At 31.5% G+C, this 27,813-nt stretch overlaps 2 protein-coding genes across 3 annotated transcripts in view; one reads left to right on the plus strand and one right to left on the minus strand.

Annotated features, from left to right (window-relative positions):
* Positions 1-70: 70 nt before the first annotated feature.
* On the minus strand, positions 71-22,374 carry LOC145329825 (uncharacterized). 2 transcript variants are annotated; one of them, XM_080174227.1, is made up of 35 exons: positions 22,166-22,374; positions 21,217-21,371; positions 20,871-20,988; positions 20,409-20,559; positions 19,006-19,116; positions 18,534-18,650; positions 18,119-18,194; positions 17,725-17,793; positions 17,239-17,316; positions 16,186-16,320; positions 15,416-15,518; positions 14,993-15,195; positions 14,614-14,747; positions 14,325-14,458; positions 13,967-14,101; positions 13,383-13,484; positions 12,783-12,891; positions 12,382-12,559; positions 11,963-12,092; positions 9,189-9,376; positions 8,525-8,614; positions 7,870-8,019; positions 7,364-7,534; positions 6,767-6,884; positions 6,561-6,601; positions 6,349-6,458; positions 5,942-6,029; positions 4,261-4,378; positions 3,726-3,850; positions 3,138-3,282; positions 2,399-2,893; positions 1,824-1,972; positions 1,360-1,476; positions 702-845; positions 71-413 (listed from the first exon to the last, which is right to left on the minus strand). In XM_080174227.1, exons 2-35 carry the CDS (start codon positions 21,364-21,366, stop codon positions 180-182), a joined length of 4,716 nt encoding a protein of 1,571 aa, XP_080030353.1. In that variant the 5' UTR covers positions 21,367-21,371; positions 22,166-22,374; the 3' UTR covers positions 71-179. The 2 variants fall into 2 exon arrangements, with proteins under 2 accessions (XP_080030353.1, XP_080030354.1); XM_080174228.1 differs by having other exon boundaries at positions 3,138-3,277; positions 3,721-3,850; positions 22,166-22,303.
* A 1,087-nt stretch (positions 22,375-23,461) lies between these two features.
* pkaap (A-kinase anchoring protein pkaap) overlaps positions 23,462-27,813 on the plus strand; it is a 31,380-nt gene continuing 27,028 nt past the window's right edge. The window contains exons 1-6 of the mRNA XM_080174230.1: positions 23,462-23,572; positions 24,445-24,502; positions 24,868-24,916; positions 25,589-25,671; positions 26,210-26,313; positions 26,852-27,198. Coding sequence (XP_080030356.1) covers positions 23,535-23,572; positions 24,445-24,502; positions 24,868-24,916; positions 25,589-25,671; positions 26,210-26,313; positions 26,852-27,198 — 679 coding nt within the window. The 5' untranslated portion in view covers positions 23,462-23,534. The remainder of the gene's footprint in view (positions 23,573-24,444; positions 24,503-24,867; positions 24,917-25,588; positions 25,672-26,209; positions 26,314-26,851; positions 27,199-27,813) is intronic.

Here is a 27,813-nt window from a genome sequence, read left to right on the forward strand (position 1 = left end):
ATTGGGCAAGGAGCAGCTCAAACGGTTCATACTTAAAAGCAAACTTACAAGTGATAAAATAACACAAGTCTTAATTTTTAGTTATATATCTATTATAATCATGGTTTATAAATTATAATACAAATAATTATTATCACAGTCTAAATTTATTATTATTACATAGTCATAAATAATTAAAATTATAAATATACGGTGAATAGAACACCAGTTATCACAAGGATAAAACCAGTTTGCAAGGCAGAACTAGAACCTGTAGCCTTCATTTGTTGTTCCGCGGCATTTTCTTCAGCTTCGCGGATTTCATTCCTGGTCATGACGGGGACTGGATAATTTATGTTCTTGCTGCCCAAAATATTTACATACTTCAGGCGCAAGGGAACACTTTCACCACTTGCTCTGGCCAAGGCTATCAACTAAAGAAAAGAAAATTTTAAAATATGAAAAAAATATGCAGTTATCAAAAAGTACTAGGATAAAATATTCGCAAAAAGTAAGGAAGTTAATAGCCAGTTTGAAATATTCTTTTATTAGTCAGCGAAAATCTGATTCAATTTACAAGTAATTCTACATCTATTTTTGTTAGAATACATAAAGAATTTAAAACTAACATATTACGTTTCAGTAGTAAATAACTTCAAACATTCAAATATTTTATGATAAGTTTACAGTACACTTTATATATTTGTGTGAAAAAAACTTACTTTATCAACATTAGAGTCCTCAACAGCCAATTGATCTATGGAATCCCGGGGAATCAAACTCGCAGCCTGAGGGCTCAACATTAACAGCTGATCAGCTGAATATTTTCTCAAATCTCCCAAATTTCTTGCACCTGCTCCAGATAACTAAAAATAAAGAATATTGAAGATGGTTAACAGTAGGTGATATTTATTTCATGTATAGATTCGATAACAGATTAATATCCAGAAATAGATTCTAAATCATGCAGAAAAATTCAGTTAAGCTTTTTATTATATAAAGTTTTCCCAGTATACATTATTAAACCCGAGAAATGCTGTTCTATCAAATTTTAACATACATTTGTTAAATGAAATTGATCTAATTGACACCTAGTATTATTAAAGCTATAAAATACACAAGTTAAGTAAGAAGATACAGGACAAGATCTTCATTTTATTTAAATCTCAAGGGCATTGTATTGAAATAGTAATATCAAAGCGTTCTTGCAATAGGTCAAGAATACATATACAGAGATACAAAATTAGTAGTCAATTAAATTGATAATATGGGCCTCATTTATTGGTCAACTGAATAACTAGCTGGAGGGGGAAAGGTAGTTATTCTATCCAGCTACAAGAAAGTTTAATTAAATTTAAGCATACTAGCAGGGAAACTTACCTTTCCAAACTCCATGGAAGATAAATTATGAGCATAGACATAAGGAGCCAACCAATTCAGTTCAACCACTGAATTCACATCTTCCAGGGTTATTTTCTTAATCAAAGTGCCAGAAACCTAAATTAAAAATATTTCTTTTAAATGTACCTAAAAAAAACTCTTATTTAATTTTTACATTTTAATTATAATCGTTGGAGATTTACAATCCAGTTATTAAAAGAGTTGATGTACTTTATAAAAAAAAAAACTTAAATCTAAAATAAAAAATATAATTGGATGTAGAATATACGAACGCAGGGAAAAAATTGTATTCAATTTAGCTTGCTAATATGGACATTACTTAAAATTCTGTACCTTCATCCCGTAGGAGGGTAGGTGATGGGGATAAAAGGAAATTTTTTAAAAACTTTTATATGGTTTTAGATCAAAGTAATAAAATATCCATTAAAATGGTGTACTTTTACCTCATCTGAGAGCATATTACAGTTGATAGGTAGGATTTGAGGTAGCGCAGCAAGGAAAGATCCGCTGGCAATACGATGCCAGGCATGCTCTGTCAGTCCACACAACAATCTGCCAAGAGATTGAAGCTCAAATTCAGAAAGAGCACCATCTAAAAATCCAAAGAATTAAAATAAATAATTAGATATTTCTGAAACTTTAAACTTCTATCTCTGCTAGCGGCTTCGCCCCTAGGGGCTTTGACCCATGAGGTAATTATATTGTTTTTTGAGGGGGGGGGGGGTTGTGAGTTTACCATCCTAATAAAATAGCCTAAATCCACCATAGGCCCAGTAGGTACATATATTCCCTGAAGAGTATAATCCAATCGATTAAGTTTTTAGAGATCTTAAGGGACAGACGGACGGACCGGACAGACAGACATCATTCTACTTTGTATTATGAATTAAAATTACAAATATAACATCACTACAAAAGTCTTAAAATTTGATGAAAATTGTTAATCCTAGAATGCAGGAATTTGATACATCAATACAAAAATAAAGTAGAATAATAGAGGACACCCAAGATTAACTACCTTTGTCCTTCATATATTTAGCAGCTGCAGCAGACAAATATTCATAAGCTACTCCAGTTGAAACCTTGCCAAGCAGCGAGACTCCATCAATGTTGCTCTCATTCAAATCAATCATGTCAAGATCCTTCTTGATAATGGCAGGTAGCAAGTTCTTGAACAAAACCATTTGTCCTTCAGACAGTACACCTTTTAGCTTAATTTTCTCCTTAATAACGGGCCATAGTTCCTCTGCCTTTTCAGGTGTGTAGTTAAGACTGCCAAGAGTTTCAATACAGTCTACAATTTCCTGATCTGCCATGCGCATAATGTCATCTTTCCTCAACATACTCGCTGCAATACCAGCGGTTTTAAGGACGTCACATTCAAAGATTATTGAGGAGGGTTTGGGAATTTCTTGAGCGATTTCGTGAATAAGGTTTTCTTCAATAGCAACAAGTTTTGTAATATCCAAGGTAGTTTCCTCAACCTTCACGGAAGATTCAGTAACACCAGACGCTAAAACATTTACATGATCTCAAATTAATTTGTACCGAATACTATAATAATTTCCCGCGGATATAAAATACACAATTATAACACTATTTAGCCCATAGATGGCAAAGACATTACTAAAAAATAGTTTTAAACTAATATTTGTATATTTTATATTAGTAGAAATGTTTCGAATGAATACTAGAAAAAAATTAACGTGACATTAGAATTTTTGTTTTACTCTACTTTAAAAAAAATTTTAACTTACCTGTAGTAGCAGCAGTAGTCGACATAAATTGCTCAGCGTCAACAAAGGTCTTCTGTTCCAGAATCTCATCATAAACAGCCTGACTGATCAATAGATCTGAAGCAGTTAATTTGAGCAGTGTTGACAGCTGCTGGATAAGCCTCACCTAAATAAAGCATAGATTAGGAGGCATATGATAAAATTTGTAAAAAAAAAGGGCAAAGATAATAAGGTCTAGAAGTACTAATATTCAGAATATAAGAATACCTTAATACAATATTATTTAAGAATCCTACTGTGCTAATTAATTATATTTAAGACTACCTAATTCAGATCTGTCGCTGGAAATAATCTGCAGCAATGATCAGCTTATACCAAACATAAAAATGTTTGTAAAAAAAATCACAAAACCTATAAGTGGTTTCAGCCGTCGTTGGGAGGGGGGGGGGGGGCAATATTTAATAAAATTTATAATCTCTCCATTTGCCTCCCAATTATTAAAGATTTATTTCACTTATTGGTTACACTATATACATGAGAAGACTGCCCAATTGCAATCAGTTTAGTCATGTCGACACCGAATCATACTAGAGATGAACAAAACCCAACCTGAGCATCTTTAGCAATTTTTACAATTCCATTCTCCTGTTCTGGAGTCATGCCTTGTTGCTTGGCAGTCTCAATTTGCGACAAAACATCAGCTTGGGACAAAGTCATGCTCGTTGGGTCAAGACCTAAGATTGTAGGTAATATATTTGAGACAAAAATTTGACAATATTGCCTTCAACATGAATGTTAACGTTTTTTGTACTAGTCCCCAAAGTTTTATATATTTTCTTATTCGTTAGCTAAAGAACTTAAATATTTTAAAATTTTTCATTGGTTTGTCAACGTTTCAACCACTAACAATAAATTACAGAAGGGATAACTTTATGAATCATAGAGGATGTACATACATTTATTGTCCATTGTCTTATCCCTTTAGATCCTTGCTTTTAAAGGCAATATATTTTTAAGACCTTTAGCCAAATTTACTATCCTACTTAAATTTAAACTTTCACATAAGATAAAGAAGGTTGTGAATTTAAATTAAGATTACTATAAAAAAGTTAAAAACAGTATCTAATACAAAAATATATCAAACCTAAAATTTTAAGAGTGCTGTTTCCAATAAGTTCCTGAGATTCCTGGATTATTTCCTTAGACGCCTCCTGTTCCAGAAGGGTCAAAGTCTCAAATTTAGCTACCAAAATTTGCATAACCTAAATAAAAATACTGTAGGTTTTAGCTAGGGTTGGGCCGGATAGTATTTTGGCCGGATACCGGATACCGGATATCCGGCTTATTTCAAATGCCGGATATCCGGCCAACGCCGGATATCCGGCAAACTACCGGATATCCGGCCGGATAACCGGCCAAATTACTGGCGTCTTATTATATAAAACTGGCGGCTACGCCCTTAGAGGCCTCTAGGGGCACTTGAGGGCGGAGGGGAGTTGAATTTTGGGGGTCTGACTCATTTTTATATTTAGTTGAAAAATTAAATAGAAATATTTTTTTTGGGGGGGGGTATTTTTTCTAGGGGCAATTTCTCTTGGGAGAGTGGTGGTACCCTCACCCAAAATAGTTATAAACCTTCCCAGGGCCCATGATAAGTTGCCCTGTAAAGGAGAACCCGATCGGTTCAGCGGTTAGCGAGATCCCTGTACAGACAGACAGACAAACTTATAGACATCCTGTTACTTTATTATAAGGATTCAGGTTAAAACTTAAAATTTATGTAACTATTAAATGATCTTTCTTCTAAGCAATTAATCTAATAAACTATTAATACCCTCAATCTGTAATATTAACCCCTGTTGGAGGATGGGCGGGGAGGTGTCACTGAACGCATGTGCATTTTCTCTGTATAAAAGGTAGAGGGCTATAACTAAATGACTTTCAAAATATGGGTATGACACATAACTGAGAGTTGGAATTTTTTGAATACCTCCTTCCTGGCAGGCACAGGATGCTAGCAAACCTGGAAAGGTCATTCAGGTAAAAAGTAAAAACATTTTTTCTTACTTAAACAAAGCATTTCATGTTATCAAATACTTAAATATTCTAAAGTCGTACATCCTCATAAGAAAAATAGGTGTTAAAGTCGATTTCAGGTTCCAGGTATAGTCCTGCAAGTACTGAACCTACAGGTCTCCAGAAATCTTTAAACGGTTCCTGTGACAGCAATTTTTGACTTAGACACTTCAAATTTTAAATTTAGGCTTTTTATATGTCTTCATGACATATTACAATTTCATAAAATCCGTTGCTGTTTACCTGCCGACCGCCAGTTTGAGCAACAGCTGTCAAGAACTGCTGCCCCCGCCAAAATTTATGTTTTGAGATTTCTAATATAAAATTTACATAAAGATAAACATTTTCAAAAGAATTGTTCTTATAGCTTCAATAATAAGAAAATTACAGCCATTTATAAGAAAAAAAGCAGAAATATTTGTTGTAAAATATGAAATATTATATTGCCGGATATCCGGCCGGATAGTTTCAATATCCGGTATCCGGCCGGATATTGAAAATGGCCGGATATCCGGCCCAACCCTAGTTTTAGCAATATATAATTGTAATAATACCTAAATAATAGACAGTAAATGAGCCAAGAAATAAGAGGTAAAAAATAGTTTCGTTTAATCTGAACTAACCAAAAACCGTAAAATATACGGTTTCCAATTTAATGCCCGATTAAAAAGAACTTACACTACACTAGCAAAAGTAATAAGTATTTATCAAGCATACACTTTATTCTAATTTAATCAGAAACAACGGACCTTATCATGAAGACCCATGAAGTCAACACCACTAAGATCTCTCTTGGTTCTACCCAGGCCTCCAATAATATCTGCTCCAGGTAGATAACTAAACAAAAATAATGAGAATTGGTACCTATGATTTTGCAAGTTGAAACAAATAAAAACATTTCTAAATATAGTTGAAGAATCACATACATCCATAGTTATAAGCCATTTTAATACCAAATATAAGTTAAAACCTTAGAGTACAAGCCTCTTATAATACCATATCATTACTACTTAGTTTTTTAAGTGAGGCAAGAGATAAAAAAAAATGTTTAAATAGATTCAACTAAAAAGCATTAAATCAAAAGAATTAAGGAAACATTTACAATTGCAACTCTAGCAAAGCCATACTGGAATAAAGTTTATAAGCATCTACATACCTTTCTGGCAGTACACCAAACTCAAAGATCTTTGTCCATAGCTTATCTTTAACGCCAATAACATTAGCAGTAATGTTCAGCTTGGCAGTCAAATCTTTTATCAACAAAATCTAAAACAAAAAAAGTATGCGTCAGATTACCTTTCTTAAGGGAATTAAAGAATTTATTAAAATGTTAAGAAATTTCAAGGAGTTAAAAGAAACAAAATCCACCTTAATTTTTTCCTGGGCAGTCTTAATCAGCTCAGCATCTCCTAAACACGAAATTAAATTCACAAAAATATAAAACTCTAATAGGGGTAGAGTATTCATTAACTGAATTAAATTTTCTTAAAATTACCAAAACACGATAAATATTGCCAAAATATTGTCCAAATGAAATTATAAATATTACGGTCCTAATTACTTCTAAATTGTACCTTTAGCTTGCTCTTTCTGTTCCATTAGAGTTCTTGTGAAGTTTCTGATCAAATCTCTAACATCATTCTGGAGATTTGTTGGGAGGGAGGGAAGAGTAGATTTCACAAATTCAGTAACCTAAAATATTATTATTCTTTTAAATATAAAAGTCTGTCCATTATAAGTAACATACTGGTCCTGTAATATTTTAGCCTACTTTATAGCAGGAAAATTTAATTTTAATTATAAACTCAAGTTCAATGATAGAGTGGCTATTAACTATCCGAGCCAAGATTGTAGAGGTTAAGGGGTGAAGCTATACTAGACCTATTATATAAATAAATTAAGGTTTTTAGCCCTTTGTTTAAGGAGGCCAGTAACTAGTTATAATCAAAAATAAAAATAAAACCATAACCTTTGTGTCAAAACATGCACTATGAAATTTGAAGTCCTATGGACACTAGCAAATATGATTAGATTCTAAACTTGCAAGATCATTTAAATGTCAACCACATGCATCATTTAAAAAAAAAACATTTACTGGATTTAAAGGATACTAGGATGAGAATTGGTAAAATTCTAGTTAAATAGAACAATAACTAGATTAATCTTAATACCTTTTCATAGACAAATTTGACATCCGCATCAATCTGAACGGCAGTAGCTTCAATATCCCTTTTACGTCTATAAAAGCCTCTAGGTTGAAGACTAGGCTGCACAGCCATGGACATGTTGGCACCACTCAGAATCCACAAGGATAATCTCTCCAATGCTGGCGTAAATGTGTACTAGACAGAATTCAAATTTTTTTCAATTAAAAATAATCCTAATTAAACGTAACAGGATGTCAGTGTGTATTAATCCTTTGTAGTAAAGATCTTGCTAAACACTGAAGTGATACAGTTCTACTTTAAAATGTAGGATCTATCATTATATGCATATAGGAAATTTAATTAATACATGAAAATACAAGAGCTCGCATGAATAATGAAAATAAAGTTAAAAACAAGTAAAACTTTAGAACGTAGGAAGGGATAGGATTACAAAATAATTACTAAACCTTCATAATCTATCTTTCATAGTATATTTGAACTAAATCGAAGGTAAATTAGTACTGAACTACCTTCAGGTCAGTTTCAGAAAGCCACTGGTTGCAGGCTTTATAGTAAAGCTGTGGTTCAACAAATCCTCTAACTTCTGGCAGGTATACTTTAGAGAACACAGTCTCCTCAATCAGTGTTGGTAGAGCTTTTCTCAAAGCAAGTGGTTTAATCTGAACAAAAAAAATAGTATTAAGTTATTGTTTGTCCGTTCAGAGTTGTCTTTGCGTAACTTAAACAGTTAGGGAGTTGAATCCATTTTTATAGAAGCAGAAATATAATCTATGATTATGGTTTGGACCCTCTAAAACTGTAATCTACCTTTCCACTTTCCCCTCTCTTGGTGAAGATATCTTCAACGCCGATACGATTTTTGAAATGTAAGCTTAGACTTTCCCTTCTCTTGGTGAAGATATCTTCAACAAGAGAGACAAAAGTGGAATCTTATATTTCAAAAATCGTATCGGCGTTGAAGATATTTTCACCAAGAGAGGGGAAAGTGGAAGGGTAGATTACAGTTTTAGAGGGTCCAAACCATAATCATAGATTATATTTCTGCTTCTATAAAAATGGATTCAACTCCCTAACTTTTAAAATAGAGGTTTTGGGAAGATTCTTAACAATGTTGAACAGAAAAGTAACAGCAGTAAAAGTAGAAAGTAAAATAACAGAACTCACTGTGTACAGATCATTCTCAGTTAGAACAACCAGCAAATCTCCTAAAGTAACCAAAACTTCAGCTGTCCATGTGGAAGGAAGTCCAAATCCCTTAAAACACAAATAAATAAAATCATAACAACTTGAGGAAAGGATTAATGTGTTTAACACAAAACCACAAAATCATTAATAGAAAATTAAATTCTTATGTAAATAAACCACATGTAAAATTATCACGATTAAATAGAATAATACCCTAAGTATATTTATGCTTGGTTACACAGATAAAAAATTAATCAAAATAATAAAAAGTTAAAAGAATAATATGTTTAGAATTTCAGTTGAATAATTTATCCCCGCAATAAAAAGGCAGGTTTAAAAATAATAAAATTGAAACATTACGCATTAAATCAAAGAGTTTACGTAGTACTTATTAATCAAAGCCCCCAGCCCACCCCCTTTATTAAAATTGAGAAATGGATAATATTAGTTACCCGCTGGGGAGGTGGAATTGGTTATAATGCCTTTTAGGAAGCATTAAAGGGTTACCCCCCGGGCCCCCCCCCCTTCACCTCCCTGGAGCAAAGCAATAAACTTTCTGTCAGCTTTTTTTTATGAAATTAATACTTTTAGGGAAGTAGCATTAAAATCTTGCGACAAAAAAAACAAAAATCTGAATTATTACCTTAATAATGAAGTTCCTGAAGCGATGTCTAAACTGATCTGGGATACAAATAGCCTTGTTCATAGGAGAGGTGTAGGCTGACCGGAAAAACTGCTCAATTTGTGGCGCGGCTAGAGTTAGGTCATCAAAGGAGGACAGGAAGGGTAACAGGTCACGCATACGCTTCAAAACACCGAAGTCAACAACGCCTAAATAAAAGATAAAATTATCAAAGGTCATTAAAGTGGGCTAGTCATAAATCTTGGAGATATTTAATTCCAAAAATTAACTAGCTAGGTTTTAGATCAATTGCACAAGTTTAAAGAAAAAATATACTATTAGTCTTTTTTATAGTCAAAGTAGCATTTAATGGAGACTTTGCATTAACACGAAAATTATCTTATAGAAGTGAATTTGTTAAAGTTCATAACTGAAACAAATATAATTAATATAATAGTTATTTATCATATTTTCGTAATATTGTGAATGCTAGAAAGGATATTAAAATTATTTCAACAATTTTGGTCATGTGATCAAAATTTGAATTTTCCTTCTACTATTGCCCCCTCTGGGGGCGAAGTAGGTGGAAATTTAAATTTTTGTCACTTGACCTTAATATTGGTGAAATAATTTTGAATGACCTTTCTTGTATAAGCAATATTAATAAAATATGATACTTGGTTTTGTCTCATTCTCTATCTTTTTCTTAAATTCAAAAAAGTCTGTCAAAAAATTTACATCATCTAAGGGTGAACAATAAATATCTCTGTCTATTTTTCTCTATATTTCTTCCCCCTCCCCCCTCCCTCACTTTTCTGTCTATTTCCTTCTCTCTCTCCTCCTCTTTTGTACGTTCATTTATACAATAGAGATAACCTAGAGACAGCACAAGGGAATTTTGTTTACATTATGTATCACCTACAAATTGTTGAATATCTTAGGTTAAAGCTTTCCTTGGGTGAAATATTTGAAGAAAATATTTCTTCCATCATATAATGTGAAGCATATGACACAACATATAATAAGTTAGTTATAAATAATTTAATTTCTTATAATAAAGTTATCTTTCTAAAAATTATATCATTGCAAAATTTAGTTGCAAATAATGTTGCCTATAGGGCTGTATTTCATATACAACAAAAAGTGAACAAAGGTTTCTTTTTAAGAAAAAAATGGGGTCAGATTGACCATCTATGTCTAATGTTTATACCCACATCAAATATTAAATTATAACAATGTACAGTAGAGTGGATCAATTTTGGACATTGAATTTGTAATCAACATCTATAGTTTAAACATCATATAAGAAACCTAAATATAAAAAATTGATTTTGTCCTTGAGGGGAAATGGGTGGAAGGTGTTTCCATGCATTAAAAATTTTAGAAGTTTATTCTGGAGGTGCAACTTTTTTTCTTTCAAAGTATTGCTTTATGCATCTTTTTGAATTTGTCTTGTTGATTAATATAAGAATATCAAATTGGTTTTTAAAAATATTCATCCAAGCATGAAAAATCTTAAATTAAATGTAAAATCTCTTGGTTTTTAAATTTATATATGGATTTTTCTTGCTAGGATCAATAGTTTTAAAAACAGATTTTTTATTCTTATTCTACTCTTCAAGACAAAATTGGGAAGGTGCATAAAGCTATACTTTGAAAGAAAAATAATTGCCCCCCCCCAAAAAAAAAAAAAAAAATTCTCCCCACAGGTGTCTTTCTAAAAGTTTACAAGCATCAGCGAGCCTCCCCATTATTCAAAATATTTTCTTTTCTTTATTTGGTCTCTTATATGATGTTCAGACAGAAAGTGTATGTAGCACATTTAAAATTAGAAAATCATTGAAAATCAAGCCACTCTAATGTACAGCATTTATTTCTTCAATTCCACAGTACAAAATTATTCCAGTATTTAAATTTAACATATCATATAGGAAAAAATATTCTTGTATTTAAAATTAAAAATCATGTTGGAAATTTTTTTACAATTTTTTAATTTTTTAATAATGTACAGCAAATTATTTCCTTTTTATCTCATGTTTTGAAATTTATAAGATAGTTAGAATAAATTACAGAAATAATGAAAGATTTAAAGAAGAGAGCGTCAGGGGGGGGGTCGAGGGGGGTTTCCCCCCTCAGGAGAGGGGGGGTTGAGGGGGGTCTCCCCCCTCAGAAAAAGCTTGGGCTTAAATCTTCAACAAATAAAGAAAACAAAATTATTTTAAAAATTTCTTTTTTATGTTGAATATTATTATTTTTGTGACACTTGATTTTGAAGGACAAAAAATGTTGAAATAAATATTACCCACTGTATGAAATGTTAAATTAGAAATCAATAATGATGTTGGAAAATTTATTCTCATTTTATACTCTGAAAAAAGGAATTGACAAAAAATAATAATTTTTATTCCAAACTTTTAAAACAGCATGCCTATTTCTTATTGGTTGACACTCGAATTAAAATAAAATAATGAATATTATTTCAAGACCAGAAATAAATTTGAAATAAATAATTTTCTTTCCCCTATATTTTTTATTCCAAAATGCCAAGAATTAATTTTAAAATAAAATAATTTTCTTTCCAATATTTTTATTCCTTTTTCTTATTGGACGTCATTTTGTGTCCAATTAGAGACTAGTGTTTAAATATTTTAAAGCTTATTACAGCATTTATTTTGAATATGATAATATCAACATTCTCACATTAAATGTGATAAATTATTTTTTAAAATATCAGCTTCAACCCATATTTAGCCATAAAAATGTTACGCAATTTATATTAAATTTTTAGATCCTACCTCCATTCTTTTTCATAGATATTTCCAACATATTTGCTGCCAGCTTAGTTACATCATCAAAAGAAACACCATTGTGGAAATATAAATGAGGATTTTCTTCAGATATTTTCAACATAACTTCATAGGAAACCTAAAACAAACAAAACTAATACAAAAAAGTCTCGTTTGTTTACAGTACAATTAAGAAAATAATACTTAGATTTCCTTCTATACGAAACTTTCATAATTAAACTTATACAGGAAATAAAAAGTTAATAAAAAATAATTAAGTTTTTTTTTATTAATTGAAAGTAAGTTAGGTTCAGTAACACTGCAGGTTATGGCAATAAGGGAAAAATGGAAGGGGGGGGGGGAGGGAGAAAGGAGGGTTAATTGAGATCAGATAGTAGTAGGAAAGCACTTAAACCCTGATATAATACCTCTGGATGTGGAATAGAAGTCAGAACCTCTCCACCCCAGCTCAAGAGTAGCTCAGCTCCAATGGCTCTAATATCAGCAGAACTCAGCAGAGAAAGTAGCTCAATGTCTGAAGATAGTTCCATGTCAAAGGCTACAGCTTTTGTACGCAGATAACGCCTGATCGCAGATACAAAGCACCTGAACATAGATTATATTTATTATTGTATTTACATTACAAAATTAATCTAAGTGGCTAATATGTCAGAAAATTGGGGGTATACTTATTTTTATGTTGGAAACATCTTTTTATAAAGATAAGGTGAAAATCCAGAGCAATATCATAGTATATTTACTTTTTTAGAAATTTTATATTAAATTAAGTGAATTCAATTTAATTTTATTACTTTAAAAAATAACTTACATTCTCATATCACTATGGATAACTTCTTCAGGCATAGCAAATCTGTAGGTAGATAAAACTTCCATCAATCTGTCCAGTGGGATCTTTTCTACCATGTCACAACTTAAACCTAAAATAAGTTTCATTACCTAAAATTAATTTTAAAAACTCAGATCTTAAACAAAGGAAAAGTAGCTTCTGCAATATTGCGTAAATAGTGAGCTAGCTTCCAGTCAAATGCGATTATTAAGTCTAACTGTTCTTAAATACATAGTATAATTAAACGCATATTTAAAACAGTTTGACCTTATAAGCGCATTTAACTGGAATCTTGCAATATTGCAAAATCTGCTATTAACTTTATCGGTCCATTCTTGCAGTTGATTTAGTCTTAAGCTTATATTTTTAAAAATTGTTTACGCTTTTTATCCATTTAGAAAAATATTCGAATTTTAGGATTTATGGTTCGTACAAAAACTATAAATTAAGTAAATGAAACTTATGAAAATCTGAATCTTTCGATATTATAAACCTTACAAATATATATCTATTTCACCATCTAGTTTTTAATTTAGAGGTCAAAAAGTACATTAACAATTTTAAAAAAAATAATGATCTTACCTGGAAGAGCAATACTGGCAGCAGAACCGGAATTTTGTAGAACAGTGAAGTAATCATCTGTGTTAGAAGTTTTATCCAACAATGTGTCCACATCAATCTCGCCTAAATTACAAAAAAATTTGAAAGTTTTAACAAAGTCAATATTTTACCATAAAAAATATCTTTGAAATTAACGATTATAAAAAAGTTTATCTTATTCTACAAAATAATCAAAAAAGGACTTTGCTATAATTTTATTTTTGTATCTGGTGCATTTTATGGCGAAATGTTACTAGAATTAACTACTAGGAAAATCTATGAAATTATAGTGGCTAATGACAAACTGCTTAACAAATAAGTAATCATCATTAAAAAATGTAATTATCTCGCAAACAAAAATACGTAAATTATTCAGAATAAAAGCAATTGAGATTTCCAATAAACCCCTTCTCGGCACTTAAGATTATTTTTAACCCTTCTCATGCGGCCTTTAACAGATAAGCGCGCTTACATGTTGCCGTTTGGCAGCTATCAATATGAATGCTTCGAGATTTTGGGAAAAAGATACTGTGATATACACGAAATCTAAAACTTAGAATGCTTACCCTTATCATTGACAACAGCACTCTTGAGCCAAGCTTCCAGAATTCTTCTGGGCAACATTCTTACTGCACCAACTACACTGTCAAAGTTTTCCTTTTTAGAGAACCAGATTGCATCTCTAACCACATCCAAATTAGCTAAAATAAGAGAATAATTTGATAAAAAGAAGTTTCAAGGACAATTCCTTAAAGAGAGAAAGGGGGGGGGGCAGTTTAAAAACAAAAATACAAATTTCCTATTAAAATTTTAGACAAAATCCTATTTTAGCCATTTAAAAAAACAATTAAAATAAATTTATTTATTCCTTACTTGTATCTTAGCTACTAGAGCACAAATGTTACAGTAAAAAAAATGACAAACCTATAAATTCTTTGGTAGATATTTCACTGAGCAGACTAGGGTTATTCAACAGGATAAGAGAAATAGTCTGTTTCTGCCATAACCCTTCTTCCTTCAGATGATTCAGGTAGGCTATCCTTTGGGCAGGAGTGAACCTAGCAAGAACAAAAGTATTATTGAAAAGTCTAAAACAAAGCTGTTATCAAAAAGTTAAATCACAATATTATCCTACAAAAAAAAGCATCAATCAAAACGCTGCTTTTTAGTAAAATATCAAAATAGACTTGGCATTAGAAGTTTGTAATTTTACCTTAAACTTGCTTTAACCATGTCCTCTACCTTCTTTCCAATCCTCATGTTGCCCGCAGGTTTCTCTCCAGACAACAGTGAACTATGCAGACAGGGGTACAGGTACACTGGCAAGTCAAATCCAGATTTAGAGGCCTAAAATAATGAAATTGCACATGGATTTAAAAACAGAAGTTAAGACAGTACTCGGGAATAATCAAACTCTTTTTTTCTTTTTTTTAACACCAAATAGTTAATTTTTATATCTGCGGAAAACTATCAAATTAAAACTTTATAATTTACTATTATTTTAGATTTACATAGATAATGTTCTTATAAATTACAGTGAATAAAAGAAAAAAAATTTTATTTACTTTACCACATAAAATTGAAATCCATACCTCATTCATTTTATCAAAGATAACAAAGAGCTGTCCCAAAGAAAATCTATTGCTGAAGAACTCTCCAGGAGAGTTCACCAGGGTAGCAAAGGCAGCAGATGGAATTTTCTGGATCTGACTGCGTGACAGGCCAACTCCAAAAGCGCCCAGATCAATCATTTCCTTCTGGCCCCATTTGTCGGTAGAGATTGATGGCCAATGTACTAAAATATTTTAATTTAGTCATAATATGCGACAAAATGAACGATATTTAGGAATTAGCTATATATAACCTAATTGTGACTTGAATCAAGATAAAAATATATTCACAAGAAGCTCAAAATAACATCCTAATCAAAACAAATAAAGAAATTTTCACCAAAACTAATTTTTAATCTTTCCTAATGGGTGGAGCCAAAGAATACAATATTAAGAATTTATTACCTGAAGAGATATATTTGAGAAGAGGCCATGGTAGAATCATCTGATCATTATGAACCCACAAATGCTCAACATCATGACGTTTGTTGTACAAATGAGCAAAAGTCTAAATAAAAGATTTATTATTTGACAGAATTTGCAAATTAAATGCCCAATACATAATGATTTTACAGAATGGGAAATAATAACAACCTTAGTAAAGAATATAGTTTTTAACAAAGTAAAATTTCATGAAGATCCCAAAGTTTAAGTCTGCTAATGAAGGGTTGAAGCTTCAAAACTTAAATACCTACTTGTCGTACTTTTTAGGGATGAAAAATTAGTTGAAAATGTCTGAACCAATTGCTCTCAAACATAAAATTAAAAAAAAAAAAGAGTAATAAATTATTTTCCTGTGATACAACTACTTAATATCAAAATTTAGGATTTACTACAGTTCACGGTAAAATATTGCTGGCAACAAATATTTCAAAAATCTATGAATTTTAAAGGCAGCTAGCTGCCAACGGCTGAACGCAAAGATAATGCCCGCACACTGTTATAAGCAAATAATCTGGAATAGTCATAAATCAATAATGCAGAATTATCTCGCAGTAGACCTATGTTACGCAGTTTTTCCTTTAGTGAAGCTTTCCCTGTGCATCATTAGAGCTTTGCTATTCCAGATTATTTGTAGGCCTTCTTATGCCGCTTAAAATGCTTAGATTTTTTGGAAATATTAGTTACCAACAATATTTTACCATGAACTGCAGTAGATCCAAAATTTAGTTTACCTTAGTATAGAATTCATCAATCTGAGCAATATCCAGCTTGTTGCCAACAGAAAAGAACAGATTGGCAATCTCCTGTTGTCCAACATTCTCTGCAGTCAAACTATCAGCATCAAGACTCTCCCAAATAGCTTGCACCTTAATCACAAGATTAGCGGTTTAAGGTCAATACATAAATCTTCTAAATAAATAATTTAACTTATTCCATTAAATTCAGACAATGACCCTAAACATTAAAAACTAAATTCTCTAATATAAATTTTGTTAAAATTTATAAAACAGCAGTGCATGATCTAGACAAAAGTCAGATATCTGACACTGGCTACCTGAGACAATTAAACTACCCTAGCCCCAAGTGGCCAGTGCCTACATCTGTCCTCTGATAATTGCAACATCTAGCGGACTATTATAAACCTAATCATCACTTTAAAAAATCTGGCATTTTTAATTAATGAAAATTAAACAGCATTAGCTGGTAAGCTAATAGATCACAGTGAGCAGCTAGTCACCATAAACAATTAAGAGGTCCTTAGCTACCATCTGTGATATACCAACAAACCTATTGATACATTTAAATTTATAACATAACGTATATCTAGCATATTTTTAACCTAAAATAAACATTTAGCCTAAGACCATATCCGCAACTTTATTAGCAGCACACATCTCCTGCAGTAATATATTGCATTTTAGTTTTGTGCTCAACCCAGTTACTCGGAGTACATGTGGACCAATTACCTGGGTAAGTACAATCCCAACATGCAATAAGAATTTTGGCGCCAAAACGTTATTGAAATATTTTGGCGCCATGTTTTTAGTTTACAGCTGGTATATTTATACAACTTTGATGTGTGAAGAATTGACCCAATCTGGCCTGAGGAGATCTCCTACAAATGAATTTGTGTAATCAACACTTGCAGAAGAGCTCCCTAGAACAGAAAGAATCACTGATAATTTTCTAACAGTTATATACTGTAACCACACTTTATATTTAGATCTTTCAGAATCTATCTTAACCACAGTTAAAATACAACAATAATATTTATTTTCACTAACCTTTACAGCATCCAAATCATTCTCCTTCAGAACTTTAATTTTGTCCACAGCTTTCAGATTTTTCATACCTGCCATCATCTGAACATAAAATTATAAAGGACTAAATTTTAAATAGTTTGGTTTAGTGGTGAAAATCTAGAAATTTTAAAACCTTATTAAAATAAGCTTCCTTAAAGTTTAATACAAGTTATAAACCCTATTAAAAAGGTAGCTTTGTTTAAACAAAAGGTTTATGTTCCTTAATCTATTTTAAGTTGAAAGGTTTTAATTATAGACAGTAGCTTAAGGTTTAAATTGCTGAACAGATAAAATTTAAAATTTTAAGGAAGCTTCACAAGTTCAGAGATTGTTTGATTTAAAGACTTAAGTCTTTAGATAGTTTAAGGCAATTTACTTCACCTTCACCTTTCGAGCAAGGCCCCTAGAGGTTAGTTCCAACCGTAAGTATCTCAAATACAATATTAATTTGTAACAGAATTGAATTACCTTTTTAACAGGCGCAGCCAATATCAATTTTGAATAGGTGTCAAATTTATCTGCAAAAACACTATCTCCCTAAAAATAATGTATTAGAATTTTTTTAATGACAAATCCAATTAGAGAGATAAAGAAAGAGAATATTACATCTCTAGGACATTTAAATGACTGAGCATGCAATGTAAAATTAAATTCTTAACTTTACTAGAATGTTTAGTAATTTTTTTTAAGTGCACGACCGAAAGCAAGTTATTCTAAGTGCCTTCTAGAATTGATACCTACGAAATGTTTTTTTTTGAATATTTTTAATATTACATCAAATTAAAAAAAATAGTCTATCCTAGCTATGCAGATTGACATACAAAGTGATTTTTTAAAGAGCATTTAGCAACTTAATTCTTACCATATATTTGAGAGCCAAATCATACCAAGAACCAAGAGAACTAGAGGGGGCCATCAAATTTTCTTTCACCATCAATCTAAAACGAATTAAAATACATAACGATTAATATGTTTCTATGAAAAAAGTCAGATTTTTAAAAAATCTTTTGTAGTGAATTTTGGTTGCAATTATAATACACAGTAACGGTTAAATTTAGGAGGGGATGGAGTGTTGTCATTAGGGAGAAGGGTGTTATATTAGCCAGCTCGGAAGAAACATTTTATTAGGGTATGCGCGATCCACGTAGATTAAATACATTCCAGGGAAGGTTTAAAGATATTGGTATCCAAACAAATACCTAAAATATTGAAGGGGCGAAGCAATTATTATTATTTTAGTCAATGACAGCAGACTAAACAAAAATGAAATGACTTACTTTGTTTTCAAATCCTGTGCATTAAAGACTTCCTTGGTTATAGCTAGAACAGAATCAACAGGCAGCTTGGACAGCACTTGAAGAGACAGGTCTTCAGTTACAGTCGACATATTCCATCTAAAACAAATTAAATTTCATAAATAAAGTAATTTATTCAAAACATAGCATCTATTTGAGGGGGGATCCTTGACATCAATTTTCCTATACTACAGGAATCTGTATATTAATAATTTTAATTCTCCTGCAGTTTCAGTTAAAGAAAACCAAGAATAAAATCAAAGCAGAATAGCACAGATTTAAGGAGATAGTTAAAATAAACAATTTTCCTAAAGCAGGACTGTTGAGACCAACAGACCAAGTAAATACTAGTTGGTGATAAAAAAAAATTCTCTTAAATAGCAATTGAGAAAAAAAAATTCATAGAAACAGATAGACAAAAAAAGTTAAGAATAACTTAAAAAATTTAATTTACCTGTATCCAGCGATGAACTCAATATCGGCCTGCAGAAGAGCAGGTAGAACAATAGACTTCAAAAACATCTCCTTGTCAGCAAGACTGCTATCCTGCATGGCGGTCGCGATCCTAACATAAAAAATTGAGTATTTATACAAGTCATTAAAAAGAGATTTGAAACTACAAAAAATCTACATTAACAAGTGAAGACATAGCTTCGAGAAATTTCAAAGACAGGTTTTAAACCATGCTTTTAGGAGATTTTTCAACTCGACATAGTAGACGTAAGTAACAAAGATTTCCGGGTGGGGTGGGGGGGGAGGGGAGAAGGAGGCTGTTCTGTAAATAAGTTTTATACTCAAAAGTTTAAGTCTAAACATATGCTCTACTTAAATTCATTGAGACACACCCACCCTACCCTAATAAAATAGTGGTCAATAGCTTTGAGAAAACCTAAACGAATTTTTAAAAAATAGAGACTTCGCCCCTAGAGGCCTCTAGGGACACTCAAGAAGGGAGAGTTGAAAATAAGATTTAATATTTTTTTTGGAAGGATAGAGGGTTCCACATTCCCATTTTTAAAAATCATTTAAAATTTATTTTTTTTTTGGGGGGGGGAGGTAATATTTTTATCTAGGAGATTTCCCTTCGGAGGGTAGTGGTACCCTCCCTCAAAATAGTTATTAAACTTCCCGGGTTAAAGAGATCTTTCGCTACAAGAAAGAAGTATATTTATATAACAAGATAGATAGATTATTTCCAAGAAATTAATAGAAAGAAATGCTAAATGCCTGAAATGTTTTCCTCGTTTATACATTGCAATGTTAGGATACACGACGGTAGGTTACACGAAACTTTGGATAAAGAATACTAGAAAAAAATTATCAAAAATTTCAGTTTATTAAAAGTTTTGATTAAGTATTTGAAAGTATTAAACCACTCGATTAGAGTATTAGCGGCGGTGATAAATACAGCAAATTTAAAAACTAGGGAAGGAAGATAAGCACTATAGAGGAAAGCACCAATAATTTTAAGGGATCGTTTATCAAACATGAAGATGCAAGACACCTTTTATTCCTGATAAAATGCATTGCTCTCGGATCCCGAACACTTTACGAAACCAACTCTGAGCACGTTATATAAAATCTGACGAGCCACATGCATTTGTAAAAACATTTCACAGGAAGGAATAAACAAAAAATACTAAATGGGCAAATTTACGAAATGTACAAAAAGTTTAACATAAATTTAAGGGTATGCGAAAAGTCTTAATAAAGTCGGCGTGGAGGGGGTTAAATTAGCATGAAGAGTGAGAAATTATTAGTCTATGATAATAAAGGTAGATCACAACCTATATTACCTGTCCCAGTAAATTACCCCTTTATGACACTGAGCAAAGCTACCCTACAATGTAAACCAACCTGTGTAGTGCAGACAAATCATAGGGACTCTTGGTTACTTTAGCAGAAAGGTCTGTAGGGCTACCCTTGATCATAAAAGGAAGGAAACTAGCCACTTCATTCTCGCTAACAACCATGGTAGTAGAGTTCATTATCTCATAATTACGGTACCCTAAAAATTAGGACATTTTATACAAAGAATTTTAATAGTAAAGAGAGGGGGGGGGGGGGTGGAAGTAATGGAAACATAAAATTACAAATTTTGTATTTTAAATTAAAATCTTGATCATGCAATATTAAGCCTTCGGTGAAATAATAAAAATTGGTTTAAGAAATATAAGTAAACTTAAATCACAGATACTTCAGAAAAACACCCCCCCCCCCCCCCAATTATAGCGCCCGCAGGGATTATACTACCCAGTTTACCTTAAATTGTCAATGTTAGACACTGAGGGAGAGACAGCAAATATTAGAAAGATTTACCTTGGATATAAGTTTCAGATTCTTTAAGCAATTTCTCCAAAGTCTGATTAAAATCTTGGTCCTTAACTCCTGATTTCAGAGCTAATGACATGGTCAACGGGTAATACAAAGCATTGTCCTGAAAAAAAAGTTAAAAATTGGCAGGATAATAAGTTCCTAAGCAGTGAAGTTAAAAACCAAAGATGGCCAACATGACTTTTCAGGAAAGTTCTATACAAGTAAAAAGAAATTTTCTGGCTTTCTAGCTTGGCTCCTCGAGACTAGAGGCACGGCTAAAATTCTTAATAAGTAATAATCTATTAAAAAAAACATTTATCGGTCAGTTGAGTCAAAAAAAAAAGTTTACCTGTTTATTAATAAAATCGTCCTTTGAGGTTAAAAACTTGTTAAGAGTATTGGTCTGTGTAGTAGTCGTGCTTTCTGTGGACGAAGATTCTTGAGATTGTGCAAAATAAAATAAGGATAAAAACGCCAGTATCTGGCAGAGGGTCCCCATGATTCCTGAAACAATTAATAAAAATAAAGACATCATAAAGAAAATCAGACTAGTATTTAATCAACATCTTTAATATAAAACTATAAACGAACACAGCCTTGCATTATTTCAAACAAACTAGATAAAAATCTTAATAAAATGAAGCGAGTGGTAACTTTCGCAAAATTCCGTTAAGTGTACGTTTTAAGACTTTATAGGAGAAGAACTCTAAAATTAAGCAGGGACGTCGTTTTAATAGAGTATAACGTGAATTTGTGAAAAACGCCGGCCGAACAGCCACTACCGCCAGTAACAACAGAATTTGTTTAGAGTTTCTCGCCAAATTAGAATAAATCATTAAAACAAACTTTTTTGTAAGCTTTTAACAAAAATTACCGATATTTTCTACGGACACTTGTAATTTTTTGGTAGAGTTACGGAGTGTTTTTTAATCCGAAATTTTAAAGTCCGAAAAATTACAAATGTCAACAGCAAATAGGTAAACTTTAATGGCAATTACAGTAAAAATTATCTTAGTTCTGCGAGAGCTATCACTCCCTTAATTACAGGACATATCCATGAACAAACTGAATGCTTTCGCTACAAGAAAACTAGCCATTCTATCAAAATAATATCTTAAACTACAGACATGCACATAAAAATCAATAAAGAAGGTTTATATCAAATACACAAAATTTAACAGTCTAATCATTTAAAGTACATTAAGTTACACCCAGAGAGTAAATTAAAGGTATAAATACAAAATGAAAAATATAAAAAAAAAACTATAAACAATTTAAATAATAACAATAAAATTTACCTTACAAAAGTATACCCTACTCTTGAGCCTCCCACTAGATACTAATTGTCTAAGTGTCCGAAAAGTAATAAGGAAGAAAAAGCGTTCAGCTGACCAATGATCAGCTCGGCTTTCTGTGACGTTATTCCTGACCAATAGGGATTGTTCGCTGTACACTTGTACCACATATATTCAATGGTTAGAAATTTAAATAAAAAAATCGCTACGTGAATTTTAATTCAATAGATAAAATATTTTTAAATTAAGACTTTCTAATTTTTTCAAATTTGAAAAATTCATATTTTCCTTTAGTTTAACGTTTATAAAAAATTGTCGTCTATTCTCGTTGGCTCTAATTGTGTGTTTTTTATGTTTTTAAAAAATCAACGTAACGAAATATATATGCATAAATAATTCACATTTAAAAAAAATTTAGAGTAAAAAAAATATTTTTATATCATGTAATCTTTATATCTTTAAGGAGAATCTGAGCTTTTTAAAAGAAAAGAAAAACATGTTATACAATTGTTAGACATAAGCACGTAAAGAATTTAATGTTACATACATTTTAAATAAAAAAGGCCTTAATGCCTTATACCAAAAGGCCTATTTTACTTTCGTTTATTACGCTCCCTTTAATTTCTCTTTCTCCATAAAATTCTCCATTCCCTTTGAATCTTCCCCTTAGAGCGCTTTGGGTCTTGTTTACGTTTACCTGGTACTAGTTCATTTTAAAAATTTAATAAAAAATTATGGTTTCTTCTCTAGTAATCTTTTTTTTTATTAGAAAATTTTAAGCTTTTTTATTTTCAAAATTAAAAAATAATGTAAATAAAATTTTAATACTTAATTTTAATAGTATTTCAAATTTTGAAAATGAACTTGTCTTTTATGAATGTTGACTAGCGTAAAATAGCAGACAAACATTCTATATCATAACAATAATATCTTATTTTATACCTGTATAAATATTGTAATTTTAATTTAATTAATTAATGTTTAATGTATTTTTGATGACGAAGCCACTCTTCACTTAGTATGTCAGTCAGTCCGTCTTTCACGAATGGAGAAAATGTGATTTTCTTGGCAGCCAAGTAAGAAATAGACTGCTGATTTTTGTGAAGATTTCTCCAAAATTTCTAAAGATCATTTAGTATACAACTTACTTGGTCCGTCAGTCTGTCAGTCATGCTACAAAAGAAATTTATTTGTTTGTTATATAAATTGTGACTTTCTATTATGTAGGTATCAAATATTCTGTTGAACAATGAAAAACTGCTGCATAATTTAATTTTACGTTTTCTTTATGTGAATTTCAGATGAAAATTTGAACCTAATATAATGAAGTTTAAATAAAAAAAGGAAAAAGAATCAAGCAAAACAAAACAAGATGTCTTTTCTACGAAAAATAGCCACGAGAGCTAAAGGGTACGTATGATATGAACTATGATTTTTTCTTTTGTGAAGGCCAAATATCCTGAAATATACTTACCTAATCTATAATTTACTCAGCCGAACTTAAAAGCTAAACTAAATTTCTAAAACGCCGAAATAGGTATCTATTTTATTTAGCCCTGAAGAGGGGTTAATAAAGTTTTACCTATATGTATATTGTATATAAAAAAAATATCTTAAGATTACATTCATGTCTTCTTCAAATGATTTCATCTCTAAAAATCTAAACTTTTATTACTCACTTTTCACTTACTCCTTCCAAAAGAAAGGTTTTATATCTCTATTAGAGTGCCCTTAGCATATATTATTGTTTATGCTAAATAACACATTAGGTACATTTATTATTATATATGTTTAACTTACTTATATTTATTTCGTAATCTCTATTATTACCTATCACACGTAATTGAGACGGGATTCTTCTTCGATTTCAAGTGATCTAGAGATCCTAAGGGCATCATTCGCTTGTGATTGGATGAATTACTCTAAGCCCACCATTAGATATTAGGTTAAGTAACATCCAACAGACAAGTAACGCTTTGATTGAACAACTTTTGTCTGAGAAGTCCTAACTGTGTATAGTTATGAGTTGCGCCTTTTTATTGTTGTTAATATTCCCCTTCTCTAACTGTTTATGTCGCGCACCTGACATAGCAGCAGTATGAACCATTTTTAAAGTCTTTTGTTATTACGCGGTGTGTGGCAGAACCTTTTACCTTCCCAACGACGAGCAGATGCGCTACGTGTTGAGCCACGGTCACAGGTTCATAATTCTAATAGTGCAAACAGGCAAATAAAACCCGTCGGCGTCCATATTACCTAACTTAATTTCTTATGAATTTTAGGGGAGGAAACACCGAGCCGGGTATCCCCAGATCAAGAACATTTCCTACAGACATTCAGGTTAGTATCACAGGGCAAATCAAATACTATTAATCCCAATTTCTCCCAATATTTAACTTCCAATTTCATGGTTATTTTAATCGCATATTATTGTTGTTAGGATTTAATTCTTATTTATTTTCTAATCGCTCTGGGTTTTTAGATAAATAATGCCTTCAATTTGTTTTTCTCCAGAAACAGGTGTGTATTGGAAACGTGATAGTCTACTTTCCTATCTTTTTTATTAACCAAATTCTTACACTCCTGGAGATATCTGTGCACATGCCTCACCTAACTTCATTTTTATTATTGAAACAAAAATACACATTTTTTGTCATTAATATCATTTCTCTTCAATCCCACTAGGTATCATTTTTCTTATTTAGCATGAGGACCACTACAGAAGACCTCCTTCAATTCAACAGTTTTTGAAAGGTACCTAAGTACCTAATAAGAACTATTACTACTTTATTTAAGCGAAAGATATCCTATCGTTTTAAAACTAAATTCAAGAAATCATCGCACATAGTAATGAGTTGTGCCTGTTTTTGTCCAAGGCATTCCCAATTCTCTAAACATTTATGTAACGCACATGACATTGCAGCAATAGAAACCATTTTTAACGTCTTTAGCTATGACGAGATTTGTATCTTTCGCAACCGACAGGATGCGCTACGTTTTACGCTACATTCGTCAGTTTGGGTTAAGTTTAATTTATTAGTGCAAGGTTCGTATCCTATGTTAATAATTGAACGGATGCTTTTCTCCTACGCGACGCGTCAGATCGAAATTAGATGTTGAATAAAAGAAAAAGTATAAAATGTTATGTACTTTAATACTTTTTTTCTGTAGTTTTATTAATAGTTTCTATAGTTAGTCACATACAAACCATTTAATAAAGCCTATTTTGCTTTTCTTCGGAGCTAAAAAAGCGTTGCGATTGAAGATATTGTTGTAATGAATTGAATATATTTAGTTATCTAGCCGTTTCTTCTTGTTTTTATACATTTTTACTTTTTATTATAATTATAATTTGACATTTGACAAAAATTGCATTAAATAACAACTCGCAAAATTAGAAATAATCTATTATTTTTTTGTATATAGAAAAACAAGAATCTGAGGTTAATGGAGAAAATATTGAAAGTTTTGAAAGAAAAAAATCTTCCAAATTATCCCAAACTTTACAAGTAAGATTGTTAACATTTATTATTATGTTAGATAAATAGATTGACGTGTTTTATGTCTAGATGTCTAACAAAACAAAATTAGTTTTATAATTCTACATAGCAAATGTGTATTTATTATTTATGGATGATTCTCGTATATTTAAACTATTTTAATAGAAATGTTGATTAATTTCTTATTTGACTCCAAAAAATGCTTTTTAAAATGGATTTAAGATACACGTGGATTTATTGCCTGGGGAAAATTTGTCGTCAATTTAGCTTGCTATTATGGACCTCATGTATTGGTCACTTTGTATGGGATAAAGGGGGTTGGTGGGGGGTTATCGTTAATTTAGCCAGCTGCGGGTATTACTTCATTAGAGTATATTAAAATCTAGTTCAACATCTAAGTAAGAGTATATCGATTTTTTGTGAAATCCTATTTCTAACTTCTTCATAATCAATTACCTAGGTAAAATAAATTCAATCAATCAACAAAATATTATGTAAAGGATCAATAATCTAAAATAACTTTTATCGAATGAAATATTTTTCAAAGGAATGCTTGGACGATCCCTCTTCCGTGGGATATTTTCTGCAGTACCTCGAGACTAAAAGTATGGATCACATGGTAAAGTTCTATCTGGATGTTCAAAGCTACAGGTATACCTATTTTGTATTCTAAAAAATGAAATGATTATCGCACACTCAGTACGTACAGAAACATACCATAGATAAAGAAACTAGGGATGGCAATCTGTTAAATTTTTGGACCGGATTCGGATTTTACAAGAATCCGTCCAAAAAAAGGCGGATTCTTAATTTTGGCGGATTCCGGATTCTAGCAATATTTTAAAAGGCATTTTTTTAAATTAAAAGATTTAAGTGCTACGTATGTCCTAAAAATTAATGCTGGTTTTTTCTAAAGTTCACTTCCGAGAATCGAACCAGAATTTGAATAATGATGATAATCTTTGCCTTCAAAAAGGCGGAGTTGAAAGAAAAAACTTACACTAATTTTAGCCTACCAATTAAGAATCCGAATCTGCTATTAAAAAACGGATTTCGGATTCGGATTCCAAAATTGGCTAATAATTTGGCGGATTCGGATTGCCAACCCTATAAAAAAACTTCGTTTTAACGAAATAAACTATAGGTAATATACTACTTGTATGACTTTTAAGAGCATTTCTTTGTTTAGAAGTTCTGCAATTGAAGTACCATTGTCAGAAATGAGACCTGTGAGTCGGCTAAGTAACCAAGCTAATCAATCTTTTATCCATCAATCTGATTTCAATCAATCAATCAATAATCCACCAGATCTCAATCAATCAATTGATGATCCATCCGTGAATAATAACAATAATTATAATATTGATGGTGATAAAAGAGAGAAAAGTGATTTAACTACAAGTGATACTAATGATATATCTACAAACTGTGATAAGACAGGTGTCCCCAGAATGAATATAAATTCCTCATCAGTGCCTTTGGAATTAACTTCTGTCTGTGATACAGAAACAACAAGACAAACTGACGCACAAACAGGTTTGTTAATCTTTTAATTATGAGTTGCGTTGATAACATAATGATTTAACCGTACTGTCTGCCTATTAAGCTTTCCAAAGGAAAGATTTCATCTATTTCAGTAAAACAGCGCAAATTCGACTTCTTTATGACTAACTAGCGGCTTCGCCCCTAGCCTCTAGGGACTTTGCCTCAAGAGGTGATAAAAAAAATTAAGGCGAAATTCTTAAAAGGACCAAGGAAATCTTCAGCAAAATAATAAAAAATGGGGGGGATTTTTTTGTTTTTTTGGGGGATGGGGGACGGGGTGTCCCACACCCCAAGAAAATAGCCTAAAACCACTACAGGACCAGTAGGTATATAAATTCCCTAAAGAGTAGAATCCATTCGGTTCAGTGGTTACCGAGATCTTAAGGGACGGACAGGCAGACAGACGGACAGACAAACAGACAGACAGACATCAAGCTACTTTGTATTATAGATAATAACCAAAATTGAAAACCTATAGGTTGCATAAGAACTAAATACAGATGTCTAGCCTCTGTAATAACTTTATGTTGTAGTTTCGACTTTAGTGGCCTCATGCACAAGAATGAAATACAACCATAGGATATAAAGACATACTCATTATTACCT

Source organism: Acartia tonsa, chromosome 10, assembly GCF_053477335.1.
Source record: "Acartia tonsa isolate MP-2025a chromosome 10, ASM5347733v1, whole genome shotgun sequence".
Lineage (NCBI taxonomy): Eukaryota > Metazoa > Arthropoda > Copepoda > Calanoida > Acartiidae > Acartia > Acartia tonsa.